This window comes from Aquarana catesbeiana, linkage group LG08 (assembly GCF_042186555.1).
Source record: "Aquarana catesbeiana isolate 2022-GZ linkage group LG08, ASM4218655v1, whole genome shotgun sequence".
Classification (NCBI taxonomy): Eukaryota; Metazoa; Chordata; class Amphibia; order Anura; family Ranidae; genus Aquarana; species Aquarana catesbeiana.
Window position 1 is genome coordinate 291,829,985 of NC_133331.1, and position 21,842 is coordinate 291,851,826.

Sequence of the window (21,842 nt, forward strand, 5' to 3'; positions counted from 1 at the left end):
CAATTATATACAGAACTTACACAATTCCTTTACAAGCTCTAACGTTAAAAATGATCATTTCGGGGCGTGATGATCAGTTAAAAAACCCCGAAACATTTAGCTTTTGAAAGCAGAGGCCCTGGGGAATAAAATGGTGGTAGTTCCATTTTTTTATGTCCTATGATATTAGCACAATGGTTTGTCAAACGTACATTCCTACCATTGGTCATGTCTGTAAAATATCTAATGACTATAAAATGTAGCGCTAGAAAATAAACACATATACATATGTTTTTGTGATAAATCTAAAATTGTGTGATCATACAATAATGATAAAAAGCAAAGAAAAAATGCCTCCATATGGTGTAGGTCAAAAAAGGTTTTTTTTATTTCTAAAAAACAGCATACATATATAATAGTAAAAACTGATAAAAAATGGGGGGCAATGTGAGAAGCAGAATGCCAAGTCCGACGCGTTTCGTCTCAAAAGCACTTCAACTGGGGCATTTAGAAATAAAAAAAAACCCTTTTTGACCTACACCATATGGAGGCATTTTTTCTTTGCATATATTTTTGGACGAGAGTTCCTGTGTGGTCCAGTTTTACCTCCTGTACCCGAGTTCCAGTCCTGGTGTTTTTAACATCCGAAGTCCGGTACGGTGGCCGTTTACAACATTCCTTGGAGTCGTATTTGGAGGTTCTCGGTCCCCTGGAGTCTCGTTTACTTGCCGAAGATCGGCATCCATGCCTTTATGACTTTATGAGTCCACCTGTTCTGGTAAGAGTAGACTTACTTTACCTATTTCCTGATTGAAGATGTACCACCTTTGATGCCCTCATTCTCGGAGTGTTCCAGTGTATTACATCTTTTATTAGCCACTGTTTGGTGGTGGACTTTATATTGGTCCTTTTCAGGACCGTTTCCATATTTTTATCATTGTTGTATGATCACACAACATAGGTATATGTGTTTATTTTCTAGCGCTAAATTTTATATTCATTCACTTTTCATCATTTTCGTCACATGTTTGTGTAGCAGCTTCTTCTACTTACTTTTGAGTTAGCGCAGTAATATCCACAGTCACACAGTAAAAAATCGAATCCTCGGGTTTGCCGAAACTCTGATACCGGACTGGTAATATCATAGATTTCCATGACCAGGAATGAGATGAGGGAGGATCCATATCCTGTCCAGTCATGAAGCAGATTTCTGGCCTCGCAGCTCTACTGTCTAATCCAAGGTATCCACCAATGTGCTTCAGGCAGTAAAGTATGGGGCTGTAGTTATTCTTTATTCTTGGGGGGGGGGGCAGTTTTGGGTAGCCAGAGCCATTTGGGTTTCAGATGTAGGGGTTTAAAACCTGAGCCTACTCACTGTGTAGACGGTAACGTGTTCCACAATCTTTGTATGTGCAAAATATGCTTTAACGTCTGTGCCACAAGGCAGACACACATAAACCTCAGCACAATTGTTGGTCAAAAATGTTACTCTTCTAACACATTATGCTTTTCTACACACAGCCGACCTTCAGGAAGATCTTCGACTACATCCTGACTACTGAGCAGGAGGCAACTGTTGTACAATGTAGCATAACGTGTGCAGTGGTCAGGACTCCAAGTATATCATATACAGCCCAGGGTACAGAGTGCAGTGGTCAGGGGTATATCATATACAGCCCAGGGTACAGAGTGCAGTGGTCAGGAGTATATCATATACAGCCCAGGGTACAGAGTGCAGTGGTCAGGAGTATATCATATACAGCCCAGGGTACAGAGTGCAGTGGTCAGGAGTATATCATATACAGCCCAGGGTACAGAGTGTAGTGGTCAGGAGTATATCATATACAGCCCAGGGTACAGAGTGCAGTGGTCAGGAGTATATCATATACAGCCCAGGGTATAGAGTGCAGTGGTCAGGAGTATATCATATACAGCCCCGTGTACAGAGTGCAGTGGTCAGCAGTATATCATATACAGCTTAGGGTACAGAGTGCAGTGGTCAGGAGTATATCATATACAGCCCAGGGTACAGAGTGTAGTGGTCAGGAGTATATCAGATACAGCCCAGGGTACAGAGTGTAGTGGTCAGGAGTATATCATATACAGCCCAGGGTACAGAGTGCAGTGGTCAGCAGTATATCATATACAGCCCAGGGTACAGAGTGCAGTGGTCAGGAGTACCGTATATACTCGAGTAGAAGTCGTTCCGAGTATAAGTCGAGGCCCTAATTTACCACAAAAAAAAAAATGGGAAAAACTTATTGACCCGAGTATAGGACGAGGGTGATAAATGCACAGCTACTGTAAGTGGAAAAGAGGGTCAACAATGCCCATTTGCAGCCTCACTGTGCCCATTTGCAGCCATAGGTCCCCTGAACTTCAAACTCGGTAGTTAAGGGTTCCTAGATGCCCCCTAGCTGCAGCCAAAATTTGGAGTCTCTGAACCCAAAGTGTCCCGAAATGACATTGCTGCAGATGGACACAGTTGACCGAATTTGGGGCCCCGTATCTCGGGGCCACTTAGTGCTAAGAACCCCAAATTTGGTGTGCAAACCCAGTGGAACCATAAAGTTTTCAAAGCTGGGGTTTCTAGCACCAAGTGGCCCCCGAGATTCAGGGCCCCAAAAATCAGTTCAGAAAATGTCAAGCACTTTTCTGCAGCAGAGAATGACATTTTCCGAACCGGTTTGGGGCCCCGTATCTCAGGGCCACTTGGTGCTAGGAACCTCAGCTTTGGATATGTTATGGTACCAGTTCTACTGGGTTTGCACACTATATTTGGGATTCCTAGCACCAAGTGGCCCTGAGATATGGGGCCGCAAACTCGGTTCAGAAAATGTCAAGCACTTTTCTGCAGCAGAGAATGACATTTTCCGAACCGATTTTGGGGCCCCACTGGGTTTGCACACCAAATATGGGGTTCCTAGCACCAAGTGGCCCTGAGATACGGGTCCCCAAATTCGGTTCGGAAAATGAATTTTTTTTTTGCTGCAGAAAAGTGCTTGACTCGAGTATAAGTCGAGGGGGGGCACTTTCAGCACAAAAAATGTGCTGAAAAATTCGACTTATACTCGAGTATATACGGTATATCATATACAGCCCAGTGTATAGCGTGCAGTGGTCAGGAGTATATCATATACAGCCCAGGGTACAGAGTGCAGTGGTCTCAGTGGCTCTTCCCCCCCCTACCCCAAAGCACCTTATCCCTTTGTTGATGGGAACAAGGACCTCTTCCCGACAACCACAGCCCAGGGTCTGTGGGTGGGGGGCTTATTGGAATCTTGAAGCCCCCTTTAACAAGGGGGTCCCCAGATCCCTCCATGTGAATGAGTATCGTTTACATCGTACCCCTTCCCATTCATCAAAAAGTAATAAACACAGAGACAGTTTTTTGACAATTCCTTTAGTAACAAAATGTAAAAAGTGTCCCTCGATGTAAATCCATCGTCAATCACGATACCCAAATAATAGAAAAAAATTAAAAACACTCCCGCCTCCTGGGGGGCTTCCCGCGGAATGCCTCCTCTCCGCTTTGACATTTCTTATATACTGTAGGTAAGGGGCGTGGCCACCTAGCTATGTCACCCGGTGGCACGACCCCTTCTGACGTCATGGTCTGGTGCATGTTGGACACGTCACGCGGGGGCGGGGCCACCAGGTGTTGTAGCTAGGTGGCCCTGCCCATTCCCTATATAAGAAATGTCAGAGAGGGGGCATTCAGCGAGAGGCCTCCCAGGAGGTGGGAGCGTTTTTAATCATTTTTATTTTTCGGGTCGGCTGGTGTGAGTGACGATGGATTTACATCACGTCAAAAACTGCCTCTTGTGTTTATTACTTTTTGACACTTTTTTGGTGAATTGGTAGGGATACGACGTACCCGATACTCATTTACGTGGGGGCAGGATCTGGGGGCCCCCTTGTTAAAGGGGGCTTTTAGATTTCGATAAGCCCCCTGACCACCACAGCCCAGGGTTGTCGGGAAGAGGCCGTTGTTCCCATCAACATGGGGACAATGTGCTTTGGGGTGGGGAGCAGAGGCCACGTTGGTTTTTTTTTTGTTTTTTTAATAGCCGGGTGCCGGCAATTGTAGCGGCGAGTCATTTTAAATGAGATTTGACTTGTTTTTGTTTTTTTTCTGCATGTTCTATGCATGCTACAGATGCTCCGCTTTACAGGCACATTAAGGGACCCCCCCTAGTGCAGTGGTCAGTTAAGGTAGCCAAGAGGCAGAAGAAGCTGAAGAAAATGTCCATGATGTAGATGAGGGTTACATATAGTATGAGCAGCTCCAACCTTCACTCTGTAACCAAGACCTAGTCTGGCAATGGACAGAATGATACCAATTAGTCTCTGACCAATCTCATGGTTTGGATGGACCTTCTCCTTTGGATTATTTCCAGGTGACCATGAACTAGAGTTACAATATCCCCCCTGTGTTCTGCATACAGATATACATTGCCCGATGCCTTATCTTGTACAGATTCCTGGTGTTCTCCGATACGAGCTCATACATTGGACTTGTTCAAGATTCCAACCAGGAGTGAATGGACTTTATCTGAACACCCCCCCCCCCCCCATGTTGAGGTGAGGTCTGGTATGGTTTAGAAGGGGGCATGCTTACTCCTCACCCCCCCCCCCCACCTTTTCCTGGGAAGCCAGGCTGCATGCTCAGATGAGGGACTGATGTAGGTTTTGGGGCATCAACACTTTCTTTTCTTGTTTTCTTTGTATAGGGTTCCCTCTTAAAGCATATACCAGACCTGAAGGGTGCAGCATACATTTTTAAGGGGGGGACTCAATGCAATTCTTTTAAAATTTTGATTACATTCACCTGTCAGCCAGGAATCCCCAGTTGATAGCTGAATGGGCTGACCCGAGGATACATGATCAGTTGTTGGGACGCCAGCGGTTGCTGACTCCCTAACTTCCAGCTTGAGCGGGAAGCTGCCATTCTTTACAGGGATATTAATAGGGCAGTCAGAGGTTCAACACAACTGAACACCCATTTAGATCCGCTGAACCCACAAGCAAGCTAAATTCTGTCTGAATCTGGGTTCAATCCAAACCTGGAGCTCATCTCTAGTGGTCAGTGTAGTGACCCCTAATATTGGTGACCAATGGAAGAAGGACCCCCTTATATCAGAGGTCAGTGTAGTGGTCCCTTACATTGGTGACCAATGGGAGAAGAACCCCCTTATATCAGTGGTCAGTGTAGTGGTCCCTTACATTAGTGACCAATGGGAGAAGGATCCCTTTATATCAGTGGTCAGTGTAGTGGTCCGTTACATTGGTGACCAATGGGAGAAGGACCCCCTTATATCAGTGGTCAGTGTAGTGGTCCCTTACATTAGTGATCAATGGGAGAAAGACCCCCTATATCAGTGGTCTGTGTGGTGGTCCCTTACATTAGTGACCAATGGGAGAAGGATCCCCTTATATCAGTAGTCAGTGTAGTGGTCCGTTACATTGGTGACCAATGGGAGAAGGATCCCCTTATATCAGTGGTTAGTGTAGTGGTCCTCTACATTGGTGACCAATGGGAGAAGGATCCCCTTATATCAGTAGTCAGTGTAGTGGTCCGTTACATTGGTGACCAGTGGGAGAAGGATCCCCTTATATCAGTGGTCACTGTAGTGGTCCTCTACATTGGTGACCTATGGGAAAAGGATCCCCTTATATCAGTGGTCAGTTGGAGAAGGACATTCTTACATTGTCATTAGTGGGAAGACTGCCCCCTTTACAGATGCCACTTAGAGACAGAAATTGAACCCCTAGAAACCTTTAGAGGAACCCTGTCTGAGAAAGACTTGACTAGACAGCATTATTTTTCTATTTCCCTTGGTAAGAGTGGAGATGACCCGATCTACATAGTTGACAACATTTCAAAAATATTTTCTAGGGACATTTGTTTTTGCTGTGTCCAGCAAGGTGGAGAATGCACTTTAATTAGGGGCGTGGCATTCATTTAATCACTTTCTGCCCAGCCATTTATGTACATTGTCCAGACAGAGAATGGTTAAATGAATGCCCTGCCCCTAATTAAAGTGCTCATTATTTCGTACGTCCTCCCAGAACAGCGCCCCTGGGCACGCAGCGGCCCGATCTGTAACCGCCTGTGTCCAATATTCTGTGAGTGGCCCCAGTACCATGTGATGACTGTGACCAATCACATTGATCACAGTCACAGAAGTAAGCAAAGCTATCATTCATGATGCGTTCACAGTGATCACATGGCACCAGGCCGCTCACAGAATCACAGTGTCCCCCCCCATCACTACCACACCAGTTACAGTGTCCCTGGTCACCACCACACCAGTTACAGTGTCCCTGATCACCACACCAGTTACAGTGTCCCTGATCACCACCACACCAGTTATTGTGTCCCCTGATCACCACCACACCAGTTATTGTGTCCCTGATCACCACCACACCAGTTACAGTGTCCCTGGTCACCACCACACCAGTTACAGTGTCCCTGATCACCACACCAGTTACAGTGTCCCTGATCACCACCACACCAGTTATTGTGTCCCCTGATCACCACCACACCAGTTATTGTGTCCCCTGATCACCACCACACCAGTTACAGTGTCCCTGGTCACCACCACACCAGTTACAGTGTCCCTGATCACCACCACACCAGTTATAGTGTCCCTGATCACCTCCACACCAGTTATAGTGTCCCTGATCACCTCCACACCAGTGCAGTGTTGCCCTTGCCTGCCGCCTGTACTAAGCCTGGCCTGTTTATCGACCACGTTTCTGCCTGCCACCTGGACTGATCCTTTGCCTGTTTGTTGACCATGTCTCCGCTTGTGGCCTGCACTGACCCACCTGCACATCCCGCTGATTACATTCCTGCAAGACAGCAGGCTAGTGATCTATGCATTCCTGGGGGCAGACCTGTACAAGTAGGCTATATTTGCTTGTCTTATAGGAACTGGGACTGTTATAGGTGATACTACACTAAGCTACACTATATTGCCAAAAGTATTGGGACGCCTGCCTTTACACGCACATGAACTTTAATGACATCTCAGTCTTAGTCCGTAGGGTTCAATATTGAGTTGGCCCACCCTTTGCAGCTACAATAGCTTTAACTCTTCTGGGAAGGCCGTCCACAAGGTTTCTGAATGTGTCTATGGGAATGTTTGACCATTCTTCCAGAAGCGCATTTGTGAGGTCAGGCACTGATGTTGGATGAGAAGGCCCGGCTCGCAATCTCCGCTCTAATTCATCCCAAAGGTGTTCTATCGGGTTGAGGTCAGGACTCTGTGCAGGCCAGTCAAGTTCCTCCACCCCAAACTCGCGCATCCATGTCTTTATGGACCTTGCTTTGTGCACTAGGGGTTGGGTTTGGCCCCTTAGTTCCAGTGAAGGGAACTCTTAAGGTGTCAGCATACCAAGACATTTTGAACAATTTCATGCTTCCAACTTTGTGGGAACAGTTTGGAGATGGCCCCTTCCTGTTCCAACATGACTGCTCACGAGTGCACAAAGCAAGGTCCGTAAAGACATGGATGAGCGAGTTTGGGTTGGAGGAACTTGACTAGCTGTTGCCTTAAGGCTATGTTTCCACTATTACGTCCCCAAAGTCGCGCGATTTACACTGCGACTTTGCTATGCGATTTGTGATGCGATGTCATGCGACCGGTGAAAACCACGTGAGAACAAGTCGCACAGATGTCAGAACAAAGTAGTGCAAAAACCTTTTTTGGAGTCGCTGCAACTTGAGCCGCACCGATTCGAACGGGGACCATTGAAATACATGGGTTTTGACTTGTCACGCGACTTCACATGTGTCAAGTCGCACAACAACTCGCAGTAGTGGAAACAGAGCCTAAGAGTTCCAACAAAAATCCTTAAGAGTTCCTCCACCAAATGATTTGGACCAGTGCACAAATCAAGGTCCATAAAGACATAGATGAGCAAGCTTGGGTTGGAGGAACTTGACTAGCTGTTGCCTTAAGAGTTCCTCCACCAAATGATTTGGACCAGTGCACAAATCAAGGTCCATAAAGACATGGATGAGCGAGTTTGGGTTGGAGGAACTTGACTAGCTGACGCCTTAAGAGTTCCAACAGAAATCCTTAAGAGTTCCTACACCAAATGATTTGGACCAGTGCACAAATCAAGGTCCATAAAGACATGGATGAGCAAGTTTGGGTTGGAGGAACTTGACTAGCTGTTGCCTTAAGAGTTCCTCCACCAAATGATTTGGACCAGTGCACAAATCAAGGTCCATAAAGACATGGATGAGCGAGTTTGGGTTGGAGGAACTTGACTAGCTGACGCCTTAAGAGTTCCAACAAAAATCCTTAAGAGTTCCTCCACCAAATGATTTAGACCAGTGCACAAATCAAGGTCCATAAACACATGGATCAGCAAGTTTGGGTTGGAGGAACTTGACTAGCTGTTGCCTTAAGAGTTCCTCCACCAAATGATTTGGACCAGTGCACAAATCAAGGTCCATAAAGACATAGATGAGCAAGCTTGGGTTGGAGGAACTTGACTAGCTGATGCCTTAAGAGTTCCAACAAAAATCCTTAAGAGTTCCTCCACCAAATGATTTGGACCAGTGCACAAATCAAGGTCCATAAACACATGGATCAGCAAGTTTGGGTTGGAGGAACTTGACTAGCTGTTGCCTTAAGAGTTCCTCCACCAAATGATTTGGACCAGTGCACAAATCAAGGTCCATAAAGACATGGATGAGCGAGTTTGGGTTGGAGGAACTTGACTAGCTGACGCCTTAAGAGTTCCAACAGAAATCCTTAAGATTTCCTCCACCAAATGATTTGGACCAGTGCACAAATCAAGGTCCATAAAGACATGGATGAGCGAGTTTGGGTTGGAGGAACTTGACTAGCTGACGCCTTAAGAGTTCCTCCACCAAATGATTTGGACCAGTGCACAAATCAAGGTCCATAAAGACATGGATGAGCGAGTTTGGGTTGGAGGAACTTGACTAGCTGACGCCTTAAGAGTTCCTCCACCAAATGATTTGGACCAGTGCACAAATCAAGGTCCATAAAGACATGGATGAGGGATTTTGGGGTGGAGGAACTTGACTGGCCTGAAAGAGTCGTGACCTCAACCCGATAGAACACCTTTGGGATAAATCAGAGCGGAGATTGCGGGCCAGGACCTTCTCCTCCATCAGTGCCTGACCTCACAAATGTGCTTCTGGAAGAATGGTCAAACATTCCCATAGACACACTCCTAAACATTTTAAGGGCCTCAAGAAATGAGATCGGCAGTCAGTACTTCAGGATTGATCAACTTTCAGATATTTATCCCATAGTTTGTGGACTCTACAATTTTCCTACAGAACGAATAAAATACACTGATTTGGGTTATTTTCACCAAAGAAATGTAGCAGAATACATTTTGGTCGAAATTTATGAAGAAAGACTATTTGCTTGCAAAATTTTATAACACAAATTAGGAATATTTTTTCGAAATTTCCTAGATTTTTTCATGTATTAAACAAAAAAAAAAACGCAATGGTGATTAAAAACGCCCAAAAGAGAGCTCTATCCGTCGGGGAAAAAAAAAAGGATAAAAATTGTATTTGGGTGCAGTGTTGCATAACTGAGTAATTGTCATTCTTATTGTGACAGCGCTGAAAATCGGCCTGGGCGGGAAGGGGATGTGTCCGGTATTGAGATGGTTAAAATGATTAATTCTACAAGAAGCATATTGATAACATATTTTACAACAAAGTTTTATAATACTGTATATGCAGGAAGATTTATCATAATAAAGACAAAACACAGACAGGGAGGTGTTGCTCATTAATAAATATGGTTTGTGTATATTATTATATAATTACAAATTTTGGGGCTCATTTACACATTCAGCAGCCTTTGCCGCCCCTCTGAAAAGCGATCCACGGTGGATCCCTTTTCAGAGGGCAGTTGCCAGGTGGCTGGTAAACGATATGCCACCTCCTCTCCACGTGGTTTAACAATGAAAAAAGCCTTCACCCTGCACAAAGTGGGGTGAAAAGGGGGACAGGGATCACGAGGGGGCGAGAGAAAGTGGGATGGGAAGGTGACGAGGGGGAAGGGTGGGTGAAGAGGGAGCATGGAGGTGAGAATGAGGAAGGGCTGGTGAATAGGGGGTATGGAGGTGAAGATGAGGGGGCATGGAGGTGAAGATGAAGAAGGGCTGGTGAAGAGGGAGCATGGAGGAGAAGATGAGAAAGAGCTGATGAATAGGAGGTATGGAGGTGAAGATGAGGAAGGGCTGGTGAAGAGGGAGCATGGAGGAGAAGATGAGAAAGGGCTGATGAATAGGAGGTATGGAGGTGAAGATGAGGAAGGGCTAGTGAAGAGGGGGCATGGAGGTGAAGATGAGGAAGGGCTGGTGAAGAGGGAGCATGGAGGAGAAGATGAGAAAGGGCTGACGAATAGGGGGTATGGAGGTGAAGATGAGGAAGGTCTAATGAAGAGGGGGCATGGTGGTGAAGATGAAGAAGGGCTGGAGAAGAGGGGAACATGAGGGTGATGAAGGGGACAGGGAAGTAAAGATGAGGGTGGGGAGATATAGATGAGGAGATGACAAATAGGACAGGGGGGTGAAGAGAAGAATATGAGGGTGAAGAGTGGGCATGGATGTGAAGATGGGAGCCATAGGGGTGATGAGGGGTACCGGGAGGTGAAGATGAGGAAGGGGAGGTGAAGAGGGGGACATGGGTGGTGATGAGGGGACAGGGAGGTAAAGAGGGGGGCAGGGACATGAAGAAGAGAGGATGAAGAGGAAGACAGCATAGTGAAGAGGATATGAGGGTGAAGAGGAGGCATGGAGGTGAAGATGGGAGCCACGGGAGTGATGAGGGAGACAGTGAGGTGAAGATGAAGAATGGCAAGTAAAGAGAGGGACATGGGGGTGATGAGAAGGTGAAGAGCGGAAAGGGGGGAGATGAAGATGAGGAAGAGGAGGACAGTTAGTAAATATTCACCATACATAAACACCCACCCACAAGACCAAATTCACGCTGATATGTTTCTTGGGACTACAGTTCCTCTGAGCTCCACAAGGTGAAGATCTAGTTTAATCTCACAAAATTAATACATATTTTTATAGTTACCCAACATAGAACATTTTATCTGCAAAACCCCCTCCCATTGATTGTAGAGGATCATATTTTTCATCTTCGTAATAGATATTTTAAGCAGAAAGAGAGAACTGCACCCGTAACATGCCCTCAAAGTCTATTCATCATCAATCAGTTTCTCCTCGGTATCCGTTTCTTTCTTCTTCTCTATCTCTCCATCTTCATCCGCAAAAGCATCCCCCTGGCCATAGGCGAGAGTTGTGTGGGCCAGATCTACCTCAATAGGAAATATATCTGCTTCCTTCAGGACTTCATAGCACTGGTCATTATACTTAGACATGGCGGAGACAAACCGCTGAAGCTGAAATACAATGTCTTGAACGTGTTTTTGGTCCAGAAGTTCTATTTTTTCCAAGACATCTTTCCTCATTTTCGCAAAACGCGAGCGGGCCTCCTGACGACACCTCAGGATCAACCGGTACTCATAATTTCCAGTGCTAACGCGGTACAGAGGCTCCGCCAATGCTATGCTGTTGTGCTCCTCGTCGTCCATCTCTTTTACCTTCAAGCAGTATGACAGGTACTCAAACTTCACATCGAGGTACTTCCGGATTGTTAACTTGGTGTCGGGAATGGCTTTGTTAAGGTAGGTATTTAGGTCATTCAGCATTGGTTTTATGGTCTTCAAAAGGTTAATACCGAATTTTTCAATGCTGCGGTGTGCGTCGGCAAACATAACAAAAGCTTCACTTGCCGCCGGTTGAGGCTCTCGAACTCCGATGACGGAAAACACATCACCAAACGCTCGATGTGTTTTTGAGAGTTCAAAAAATGCTCGCAGCAGACGTTTGGTGTGCTCCATCATGCCTTTATAAAACTCTGAAGTTTTTTCTAACTCCTCCAGTTTTTTCACCAAACCATCATTGCACAGGATGGCACGACTTAAACCAAGGGCATCAGCAGTGCCTGAACTCATGTTCTCCACCAGGCGATGCTTCACCTTCTTGAGTACAATGTCCAGAGTCTTTCCCTGCTTGGGGTCAGCTTGAAGCTTGTTGTAGTGAATGGTTACATCCGCCTTAACATTTTGAATCATTTTGGCCACCTGGACTTTAGTTTTCCCTTTCACGGACTTTCCATTCACCCCGGTGATTTCATCTCCAGCTGCAATGGTCCCATCTAGAGCGGCAGGGGTATTGTCAAACACCTGCACGATGTAAAGACAAGGACAGTGCTGGGCTCCTCCACCAATGCTTATCCCAATAACGCTCTGGGAGTCTTTCTTCAGGGTCACCGTGCCAGGAACAGTTGGGATCCCAAGTTTGTCTTCATCAAGGTCGTAATCATACTCCGAAAACATTTTGCTTCCTTATGTTCGGCTGTCACACAACCTCACTTCGACCCAGACAGGAAGTCTATATAGAAGACAGGAAATGATGTGTACAAACACACATAGCAGGAGGGCGTGTTCACACTACAAGACGTTTCTCATGGGTGGAATTCCTCCCAGGTCCACAAGGTGGTGATCTCACTTCTACCCAGACAGGAAGTCTCTATAGTAGTCAGGAACAGACATCAAGTTCCGGGTCAGAGGAAGTAGAGAGGAGACATTGCTGGAAGTGGCAGTAGAGGAGGTAATAAGATCTTATTTTATATTTACACCCGGTAACCCCCCGTCATGTCCGTCCTCTTCCTCCATAGTCACTGTGATGTCTTTTATCTCCAGCAGGTGATGATACACACATATATAAGGTGGAAACCTAGATTAACCCCTTCAGGGGACAGAACATTCCCCCACTTACGGGGTCAGAACATTCTCTTCATTTAATTTTTCTTTTCTTTAATTTAATATCATAATTTTTATTGAATTTTTTAATGGAGACATGCCACCTTCTTACCTTCACAGTCTCTTACAAAGAGATATGAGATTCGAGTTGTTCTGAAATTCGCACTTCCACACCCTTCCTCCAAACGGACCCACAACCTCCCCCTCGACCCCCACCATCACCCCCCCTCCCCACGTCTGACCACCCCCGCCATGTACCCCGGGCTCCACTGCCCCTCCTGCAGGCCCGGGACCAGCATGGCGAATGGAGTGATGGGCGATCAGTTCTCGGCGAATGTACCCGGAAGAGACGAGCATTTCATCACTTCCAGGTTCAGAGCTGTCCTTCTCTGGTTACTCTGACCAGGAAAGAAGCTAATTGCCGGATTTATATTTAATCAGCTTCATTAGGGTTCATAGATGACGATAGGGGTCTAATAGAACCATGATGTCTCAAAGAGGACCTGTCATTTTTACGAAGTTATCCTCGAGGGAGATATTGGCTGCACATTGTCATGCACGCCAGAGCAATAATTGTGGGGCCGTTATTCATGGCTGACTCTAAACCAGCCATTCTCAACCAGGGTTCCTCCAGGGGTTGCTAGGGGTTCCTTGAGCTGTGGCTGATGAACCACCTTTTTGATGGTGCCTACAGAGTTTGACGTTCAGCATCACTTAGCAAAGCCAGAAGCATGACACCAAATATATTTTTAGCTGTCTTTTAAGGGTGGCATTTTGAGCACCACTTTAAGGGGGGCATTCTTCCTATTGGCCACCAGTATAAAGGGCATTGTTCCTATTGACCCCTGATAAATTGGTTTTTGTAAGGGTTCCTTGAGACCTGAAAATTATTTTTGGGTTTCTTCTAGTCAAAAACTAGAGATCGCTTGATTTTATGGTTAAGACCTCTGACATTCCAGGACAAGATCTTTAATGGAGCCATATCCCGGAAGGACAGATAAATTGAACGGGGAACCACATACCTCGGGGGCTTACGGGAGAATCCCCCCCACCCCACCCCACCCCACCCCTATCAGTGGGCAAGCAGGGAGCCCGCAGGAAGGTATTAGGATAGGAGGCTTCCTAGCGCAACCTACTCCTCTAATGTTATAGAACCATTTGTAATGAAATGCATTCAAGCATGTAGGTATAAGAAAACCAAGAACAAATATAAAACAAAACAAACAAAAAAAAAACAAACTTCCCTCCCAGCCCACCCCACACCCCTTTAATTGAACCTCGGGGTGTTCGAGTACCCATAACAACCTAAAAGGAAAAACCAACTTAAATGTAGGAGAAAGCTCCTATGGGGGCGGTGTGTAGCAATCGACACACCTAGGACCTAATGGAGCGCAGGGACTCCACTACACGCATTACCTGTAGGCCATTGCTGATAAAAAGGAAAAACATGGTAGGGGAACAAAGAAACCCTTCAGCGTCTACAGAACAACTCACACTTAGATCACTCTAAGGGTACAATCTTAGTTACACGAGCTATTCGCTCAACCTGTAGAAAAGAAACAAGGTTAAACAGTACATATTAAACAATTATGCTTCTCAATTGAGACTAAACCAAGGGGGAAAAGCTTTCCACCCCTAACCTCTCGATCTGGTCGGCAGTTCCATAGGCGGATCGCATTGGGTTTCTTCTAGGGTTAAAGGGTTGAGAAAGGCTGCTCTAAACTGACGACCCGTAAGAGCTTTTAAAGCATTATCTTTGTACCGTTTTGGGTACTGAGGTTAGTCACCATTATATGGGAACATGCAATTTTATAAGTTGATATATTTGTGTGTGTGTGTGTGTGGGGGGGGGTTACGGTTTCTATGAACAAAAAAATGCAGATTCACCTATTTTTTTTTTTTTTTTTTTAAGGCCCATCTCCAAGGAAAAGAAAAATTGCCATTAAACCCTTACATAATGGGCCACACAAATCCATGAGCTGCTTATGTGTAGGGAACTAGGAAAAGAACTTTTACTTACCCAATCCTCAGCTTCCCTGGCTGTCATCACTCTGCTATACTTCCCTACGCTCCAGCAGTGGACTGTCCCTCATCCTATCCATTGAGGCTCTGCATTGGCCTTAATGACATCAGAGAACCTGTGACTATTGAAGCATCGAGGAGAAGAGACCGCATGGACCTGTCTCAAACCCCCAGAGGAGCCTACAGAAAAAGAGGGTTGGAGAAGTAAAAGTGCCGAATATTCTGGTTATGTTGAGTTATGTTGAGGGGCCATCGTCATGAAGGCTTAGATACAAATATTTATGGGGGGTGGTGGATGGGGACTCTATACGCCTTTTGGAGGAATTTGGGGATTTTATTAGGGTGTGATGACGGTGTTTTACTGTGTTCAAGCATAAAGTATGAAAAGGATACGGCCCTTGGGAACATTTATTATTTATAATGTCACGAGATATCACCGTATGGTTTTTGTCATCTATCCAGACAGGTTGTGATTTGATTGTTGTTATCATTTTTGAACCGTTAGACCCAAGATGATTATGAAGGAGTTGGAGATGATTGGTCACTTATTCAGCCAATCATCGGCCTCCTGTGTGCTGCGGCTGTATTGGTCGATAGCTATACCCTGCCTCTAGTTTTTACAGCCCTACCATCGTTATGTCCTGCAGCAACTACTCTCCCCCTACTATCTCCCTGTGCAGCAACTGCTCTCCCCTACTATCTCCCTGTGCAGCAACTGCTCTCCCCCTACTATCTCCCTGTGCAGCAACTACTCTCCCCCTACTATCTCCCTGTGCAGCAACTGCTCTCCCCTACTATCTCCCTGTGCAGCAACTACTCTCCCCTACTATCTCCCTGTGCAGCAACTGCTCTCCTTTACTATCTGCCCCTTGCGGCAACTGCTCCCCTCTACTATCGCCCCGTGCAGCAACTGCTCTCCCCTACTATCGCCCCGTGCAGCAACTGCTCTCCCCTACTATCTCCCCGTACAGCAACTGCTCTCCCCTACTATCTCCCTGTGCAGCAACTACTCTCCCCTACTATCTCCCTGTGCAGCAACTGCTCTCCTTTATTATCTGCCCCTTGCGGCAACTGCTCCCCTCTACTATTGCCCCGTGCAGCAACTGCTCTCCCCTACTATCTCCCCGTACAGCAAATGCTCTCCCCTACTATCTCCCTGTGCAGCAACTGCTCTCCCCTATCTCCCCGTGCAGTAACTGCTCTCTCCCTACTATCTCCCCCATGCAACAACTGCTCTCCCCTGCTATCTCCCTGTGCAGCAACTGCTCTCCCCTATTATCTCCCCGTGCAGCACCTACTCTCCCCCTACTATCTCCCTGTGCAGCAACTCCCCCCCCTACCATCTACCTGTGCTGCAACTGCTCTCCCCTACTATCTCCCCCATGCAACAACTGCTCTCCCCTACTATCTCCCCCATGCAACAACTGCTCTCCCCTGCTATCTCCCTGTGCAGCAACTGCTCTCCCCTATTATCTCCCCCATACAGCAACTGCTATCCCCTACTATCACCAGTTACAACCACTTGCTAATTCCCTCAAGCGTTTTCCAGAATCGTTACATCATATCTTGTTACAAAGGCGTGTGTATTTCCTGTGCTCCTCAGCTCCATCTAGTGGCCCCAGTGTGTGGTATTTTACTACTGTCCATAGTGAAAAAATATTCGCCCAATCGGCACAAAAAGCAAGAAAAGACAGATTCACTTGAGGAATGATTATTGCAAATGTTCCTCATAAATAGACCCCTTAGTAACCCAACCTACATGTTCTAATTCCCACTGGGGGCAGCCCACCCAGTAACCCCTTATATCCCCATCCTAATATTGTACAACCGATACAGTCCAGATAACTCTCCACTATCCATCTACAGAGAAACCCTCATAGATCACCTGACCACATCAATGAGGATGGAGGAGGACCGGAGTCACATGACTGAGAAGATACTAAACCTCACCCTGGAGATCATCTACCTGCTGACCGGAGAGGTGAGGAGGATTCTGGGAGGTCACATGACATCACTCTTATCTCTATTAATAAAACACAGACCTGACCGGAGAGGTGAGGAGGATTCTGGGAGGTCACATGACATCACTCTTATCTCTATTAATAAAACACAGACCTGACCGGAGAGGTGAGGAGGATTCTGGGAGGTCACATGACATCACTCTTATCTCTATTAATAAAACACATACCTGACCGGAGAGGTGAGGAGGATTCTGGGAGGTCACATGACATCACTCTTATCTCTATTAATAAAACACAGACCTGACCAGAGAGGTGAGGAGGATTCTGGGATTCTAACATGATATTCCTATTGGTTCTCCAATACAGAGATTTCCTCTTGTGAAGTCAGGTGATCATATGACCATCACAGTGCCTCCATGTGACTCCCTAAAACCTGAGAGACACAACATGGAGAAGATTCTAGAAGTCACCAAGAAGATGATGGAGCTGCTGACAGGAGAGGTGAGCGGTGCTGGGAATTCTGGGACATTATCCAGTAACAGACAAGGGATGTGTCTGGATGGTGACTGTATCATTGTATGTGTCAGGTTCCTATAAGGTGTCAGGATGTCACTGTCTATTTCTCCATGGAGGAGTGGGAGTATTTAGAAGGACACAAGGATCTCTACAAGGACGTCATGATGGACAATCAGCCTCCCCTCACATCACCGGGTAAGAGGAGACTTTATTGTAAAGGAGAGAGCAGTACGGAGGCTCCACCTAGATCCCCCATCATCTGATAAACACATAGAAACAATGTATTCAGTCAGTGTGTGTGTTTCCTACAGATGGATCCAGTAATGGGAACCCACCAGAGAGATGTCCCCGTCCTCTGTATTCCCGGGATTCCACACAGGAAGATCACACCATCCCTCACCATCATCAGGTAGATGAGGAATAATCATTGGTAGTTATGATTCATATACAAGAATGTTTGTTATAATGAATGTTTTATTATATATTCAGAGTCGAAACCTTGAGGGTTTTAATATTGTTCTTAAAGAAGAGTACAAAGAGGAGGATGAGGAGTATGGTGTAATGGAGGAGTTTTCAGATGGATACAAGGATATGATGGAAACACCTAATGCCAGAAACCCACCAGAGAGATGTCCCCATCCTCTGTATTCCTGGGATTTAACACAGGAAGATCACAACTACGCACAACATAATTGGGTATTTAACGAATAAATATTGGTAGTTATGAGTTATACTTTAGCATGTTTGTTTCAATAATTATTTTATTATATTTTCAGAGTGGAAACCTGAGAGATTCTAAAGTTGAGGTTAAAGAAGGGATAAAAGAGGAGGATGATGAGGATGGGGCGATGGAGGAGTCAGAGTATTCAAAAGGACACAAAGATCTGTACCAGGACACGATGAAGTCAACCAGCTACAGAAACCCACCAGAGAGATGTCCCCATCCTCTGTATTCTCGGGATTCCACACAGGAAGGTCACACCATCCCTCACCATCATCAGGTAGGTGGAGTTGAGGGTCGGGAACATAAAGTGATTGAACACTCTGACATGTGGAGACGATGTGTGGACTCTACAAGATGATATTTTCTATGTGATCTCACATCATAAATACTTCTATGTTACAGATGTTATTTTCTGCCATTCTGTTGGTTTAGGGTGAAGATCTGATTATCATAAAAGTTGAGGGTGAAGTAGAAGAGACGTATGTGAATGATGATCTGCAATATATGGAGGAGGCTGGAATGACGAGGACATTCATAGAGGAGGACACTCCTACAGAGATCAACACAGGTGACCCATAATATATTCTTCTCTTATCTCTGCTCTGTTACTGCTCACTGATTGGTCCAGGGTAGGGCGGAAACTGAGTGATATCAGCCAATAATAGGTTGATAATGGTCCCCTCCCTGTACTGACACCCATCCTGGGTTTCAGCTGGCAGTAGTGGGTTGCATGTCACTCCTAGTTACAGTCGGGACCAAAGGCCCTTTGACTGAAGAGGGGAAGAGTCCCAACTGGTTGGGACATCCACAGAGAACATCTGCTCACTCATATCTACCTGATCCAGATGGAATCTTGATGATTCAGCTGTCAATATTTGGTTGTGCTTCATTTTTAGTTGCCGTAGCACAACTATGATACAGTTATCTTCCAGGAGAAAATACTGGTGTAAGCTCCTTCGAATGCTACATATCACCAGAAGCCTAGGCCTATGGTCACTTGTTCTATGGTAAAAGGTCTGCAAGTCTGAACTTTGACCCTCTTGTTTATCGGAGATCACATGACCCAGTGTCTAGGCTTGTAGTTGTGTAAAGAGCATGGACCTCCCAGTCCCCATTGGTTCCTGCTCTTCTGACAAGGCTGTGTAAATGTAGAAGTGATCTGGGAGGAGGACCAAAGGCCCTTTGACTGAAGAGGGGGGAGAGTCCCAGCTGGTTGGGACCTCCACAGGGAACATCTGCTCACTCATATCTACCTGATCCAGATGGAATCTTGATGGAAGTGAACTAACCCTCTCATATCTATTGATGATGTTTTTATATTTTTCCAGGACACGCCATGGAGAAACCCTCAAAGGATCGTCTCACTTTATCTCCAGGTTGTAAAATGGAAGATGAGGACATCACAGGAGATTGTGGAGGAGAAAAGACAATGAGCTCCACTATGGATGGAGGACTTCACAGTGTGGATAGACCATGGAATCCCTCTGACTCTGAGCAACCTCGTACTGTGAGGGATGGTGCTGGAAAACACGGGGAATGTGGGGAAAGTGTTAGCTCTGAATTAAGTCTTAGTAAACATCAGCAATCTCAAATAGGTGAGAAGCCACATTCCTGTTCTGAGTGCGGGAAATGGTTTCTTCAGAAATCAGAACTCATCAAACATTACAGATCTCACACAGTTGAAAAGCCGTATTTCTGCCCTCAGTGTGGGAAATCTTTTTCACAGAAGGTTACTCTTTCCAGACATAAGAGAACACACATGGGGGAAAAGGCATATGTCTGCCCTGAGTGCGGAAAACGTTGTTCACAGAAATCAGAACTCGTTAAACATCAAAGATCTCACCCGGGTTTAAAGCCGTATTCCTGCCCTGAGTGCGGGAAATGTTTTTCAACTCCGTCCTATTTTTCCAGACATCAGAAACTGCACACCGGTGAGAAGTTTTCCTGCCCAGAGTGCGGGAAATGTTATTCACAGAAATCAGAACTTGATGCACATCAAAGATCTCACACGGGGGTGAAGCCATATTCCTGCCTCGTGTGCCAGAAAGGTTTTACACGCAAGTCCCATCTTTACACACATCAAAGACTGCACACAGGGGAGAAGCTGTATCCCTGCTCTGAGTGCACTAAAGGCTTTTTAAGCTTGTCCCATCTTTACTTACATAAGAGATTGCACACGGGTGAGAGACCATATCCCTGTCCTGAGTGCGGGAAATGTTTTTCACAGAAGCCCCACCTTGACAGACATCTTAGATCTCACACTGGGGAGAAGCCGCATTCCTGCCCCGAGTGCGGCAAATGTTTTTCAGAGAAATCCAATCTCACCGCACATCAGTTATCTCACACGGGGGAAAAGCGGTTTTCCTGCCCTGAGTGCGGCAAATGCTTTTCACGGAGATCAGAACTTGTCAGACATCAGAAATCTCACACGGGGGAGATTCCGTATTGCTGCTCTGAGTGCGGGAAAGGTTATTTACAGAAATCTGAATTTATTATACATCTGAGGTCTCACACGGGAGAGAAGCCGTATTCCTGCCTTGAGTGCGGGAAATGTTATTCAAAGAAGCCCAATCTTAACAGACATTTGAGATCCCACAGCAACCCTCAAGGAGTATTAGTGTCCTGAGTGCGGGAAACGTCTTCTATATGGATCATTTTTGCCGCTACGTCAGAGATCTCACACTGGAAGAATCGCGCCTTAATATACACCCAGGTTTTCCTTGGATTTCAAAAGACCTGGGAAACCTTTGGGCGCTCTATGGAGAGCAGCAATGCAGTGCATGGTAAACCGTGGGTATGGGCAAATTGCATTAAGAGTGGGAGGGGGGCATGGTTATACAAACCCTCAGCTTCCTTGTACCAAAAAAAATTTACGTTGCCTGTGGCAGATCAGTTAAGAATTTCAGACACATGTAAACCTCAGCACAATGGCTTTCAAAAATGAAATCTACCATTTCATATGTTTCTGTTCACACTAAAGTTAAGCAGAGAGCTTACACCTTGTCTGAGCCTATCTTCAAGCACTTCATTAACATAGTCAGGGTCTGCTTAGCAAGTCAAGGAGTACATAATACACAGAGCACAGGGGTCAGGAGTATAGAGCACAGGGGTCAGGGATTCACAACACACAGAGCATAGGGGTCAGGAGTAGACAACACACAGAGTGCAGGGGTCAGGAGTAGACAACACACAGAGCACAGGGGTCAGGAGTACATAACACATACAGCACAGGGGTCAGAAAAACATAGAGGTCAAGAGTGCACAACAAACAGCACAGGGGTCAAGAGTACATAACACATACAACACAGGGGTCAGGAGTAGACAACACACAGAGTACAGGAGTTAGGAGTAGACAACGCACAGAGCGCAGGGGTCAGGAGTAGACAACAGGTATCAGGAGTACATAAAACCCAGAGCGTAGAGGTCAGGAGTACATAACACACAGAGCACAGGGGTCAGAAGTACATAAAACACAGCATGGTGGTCAGGAGTACATAACACACAAAGTGTAAGGGAAATAAGTACATAAAACACAGCATGGAGGTCAGGAGTACATAACACACAAATGTAAAGGTCAGAAGTACATAAAACAGTGTGGGGGTCAGGAGTACATAACGCACAGGGGTCAGAAGTACATAAAACACAGCGTGGGGATCAGGAGTACATAACACACAGAGCACAGGGGTCAGGAGTATATAAAACACAGCACGGGGTCGGGAATACATAACAGGGGTCAGGAGTAGACAACACAGAGCACAGGGGTCAGAAGTACATAAAACACAGAGCACAGGG

General features: G+C 45.9%; 4 protein-coding genes across 4 annotated transcripts in view; 2 read left to right on the forward strand and 2 right to left on the reverse strand.

The window, feature by feature from the left end:
• LOC141104959 (uncharacterized) overlaps nt 1–21,842 on the reverse strand; it is a 664,134-nt gene that overhangs the window by 292,716 nt on the left and 349,576 nt on the right. The gene's annotated exons all lie outside the window — the stretch shown is intronic.
• The window catches only part of LOC141104781 (uncharacterized), a 114,372-nt gene that overhangs the window by 30,059 nt on the left and 62,471 nt on the right, over nt 1–21,842 (forward strand). The window lies entirely within an intron of this gene.
• Nucleotides 9,766–12,497, reverse strand: LOC141104874 (PRKCA-binding protein-like). The gene has a single exon (XM_073594661.1). The coding sequence runs from the start codon at nt 12,399–12,401 to the stop codon at nt 11,199–11,201; it is 1,203 nt and encodes a 400-aa protein (XP_073450762.1). The 5' UTR covers nt 12,402–12,497; the 3' UTR covers nt 9,766–11,198.
• Nucleotides 17,335–21,724, forward strand: LOC141104784 (uncharacterized). The gene is made up of 6 exons (XM_073594530.1): nt 17,335–17,521; nt 17,638–17,735; nt 17,816–18,022; nt 18,103–18,327; nt 18,483–18,618; nt 19,379–21,724. Exons 1-6 carry the CDS (start codon nt 17,389–17,391, stop codon nt 20,674–20,676), a joined length of 2,097 nt encoding a protein of 698 aa, XP_073450631.1. The 5' UTR covers nt 17,335–17,388; the 3' UTR covers nt 20,677–21,724.

What these genes read in the sequence shown, in the direction of transcription:
- LOC141104874 (XM_073594661.1), bottom strand. Translation starts at nt 12,401, where the DNA reads ATGTTTTCGGAGTATGATTACGACCTTGATGAAGACAAACTTGGGATC.
- LOC141104784 (XM_073594530.1), top strand. Translation starts at nt 17,389, where the DNA reads ATGTGTCAGGTTCCTATAAGGTGTCAGGATGTCACTGTCTATTTCTCC. An exon ending in GCCTCCCCTCACATCACCGG is followed by an intron (nt 17,522 to 17,637) that starts GTAAGAGGAGAC and finishes TGTTTCCTACAG; the next exon opens with ATGGATCCAGTAATGGGAAC. An exon ending in CCATCCCTCACCATCATCAG is followed by an intron (nt 17,736 to 17,815) that starts GTAGATGAGGAA and finishes TTATATATTCAG; the next exon opens with AGTCGAAACCTTGAGGGTTT.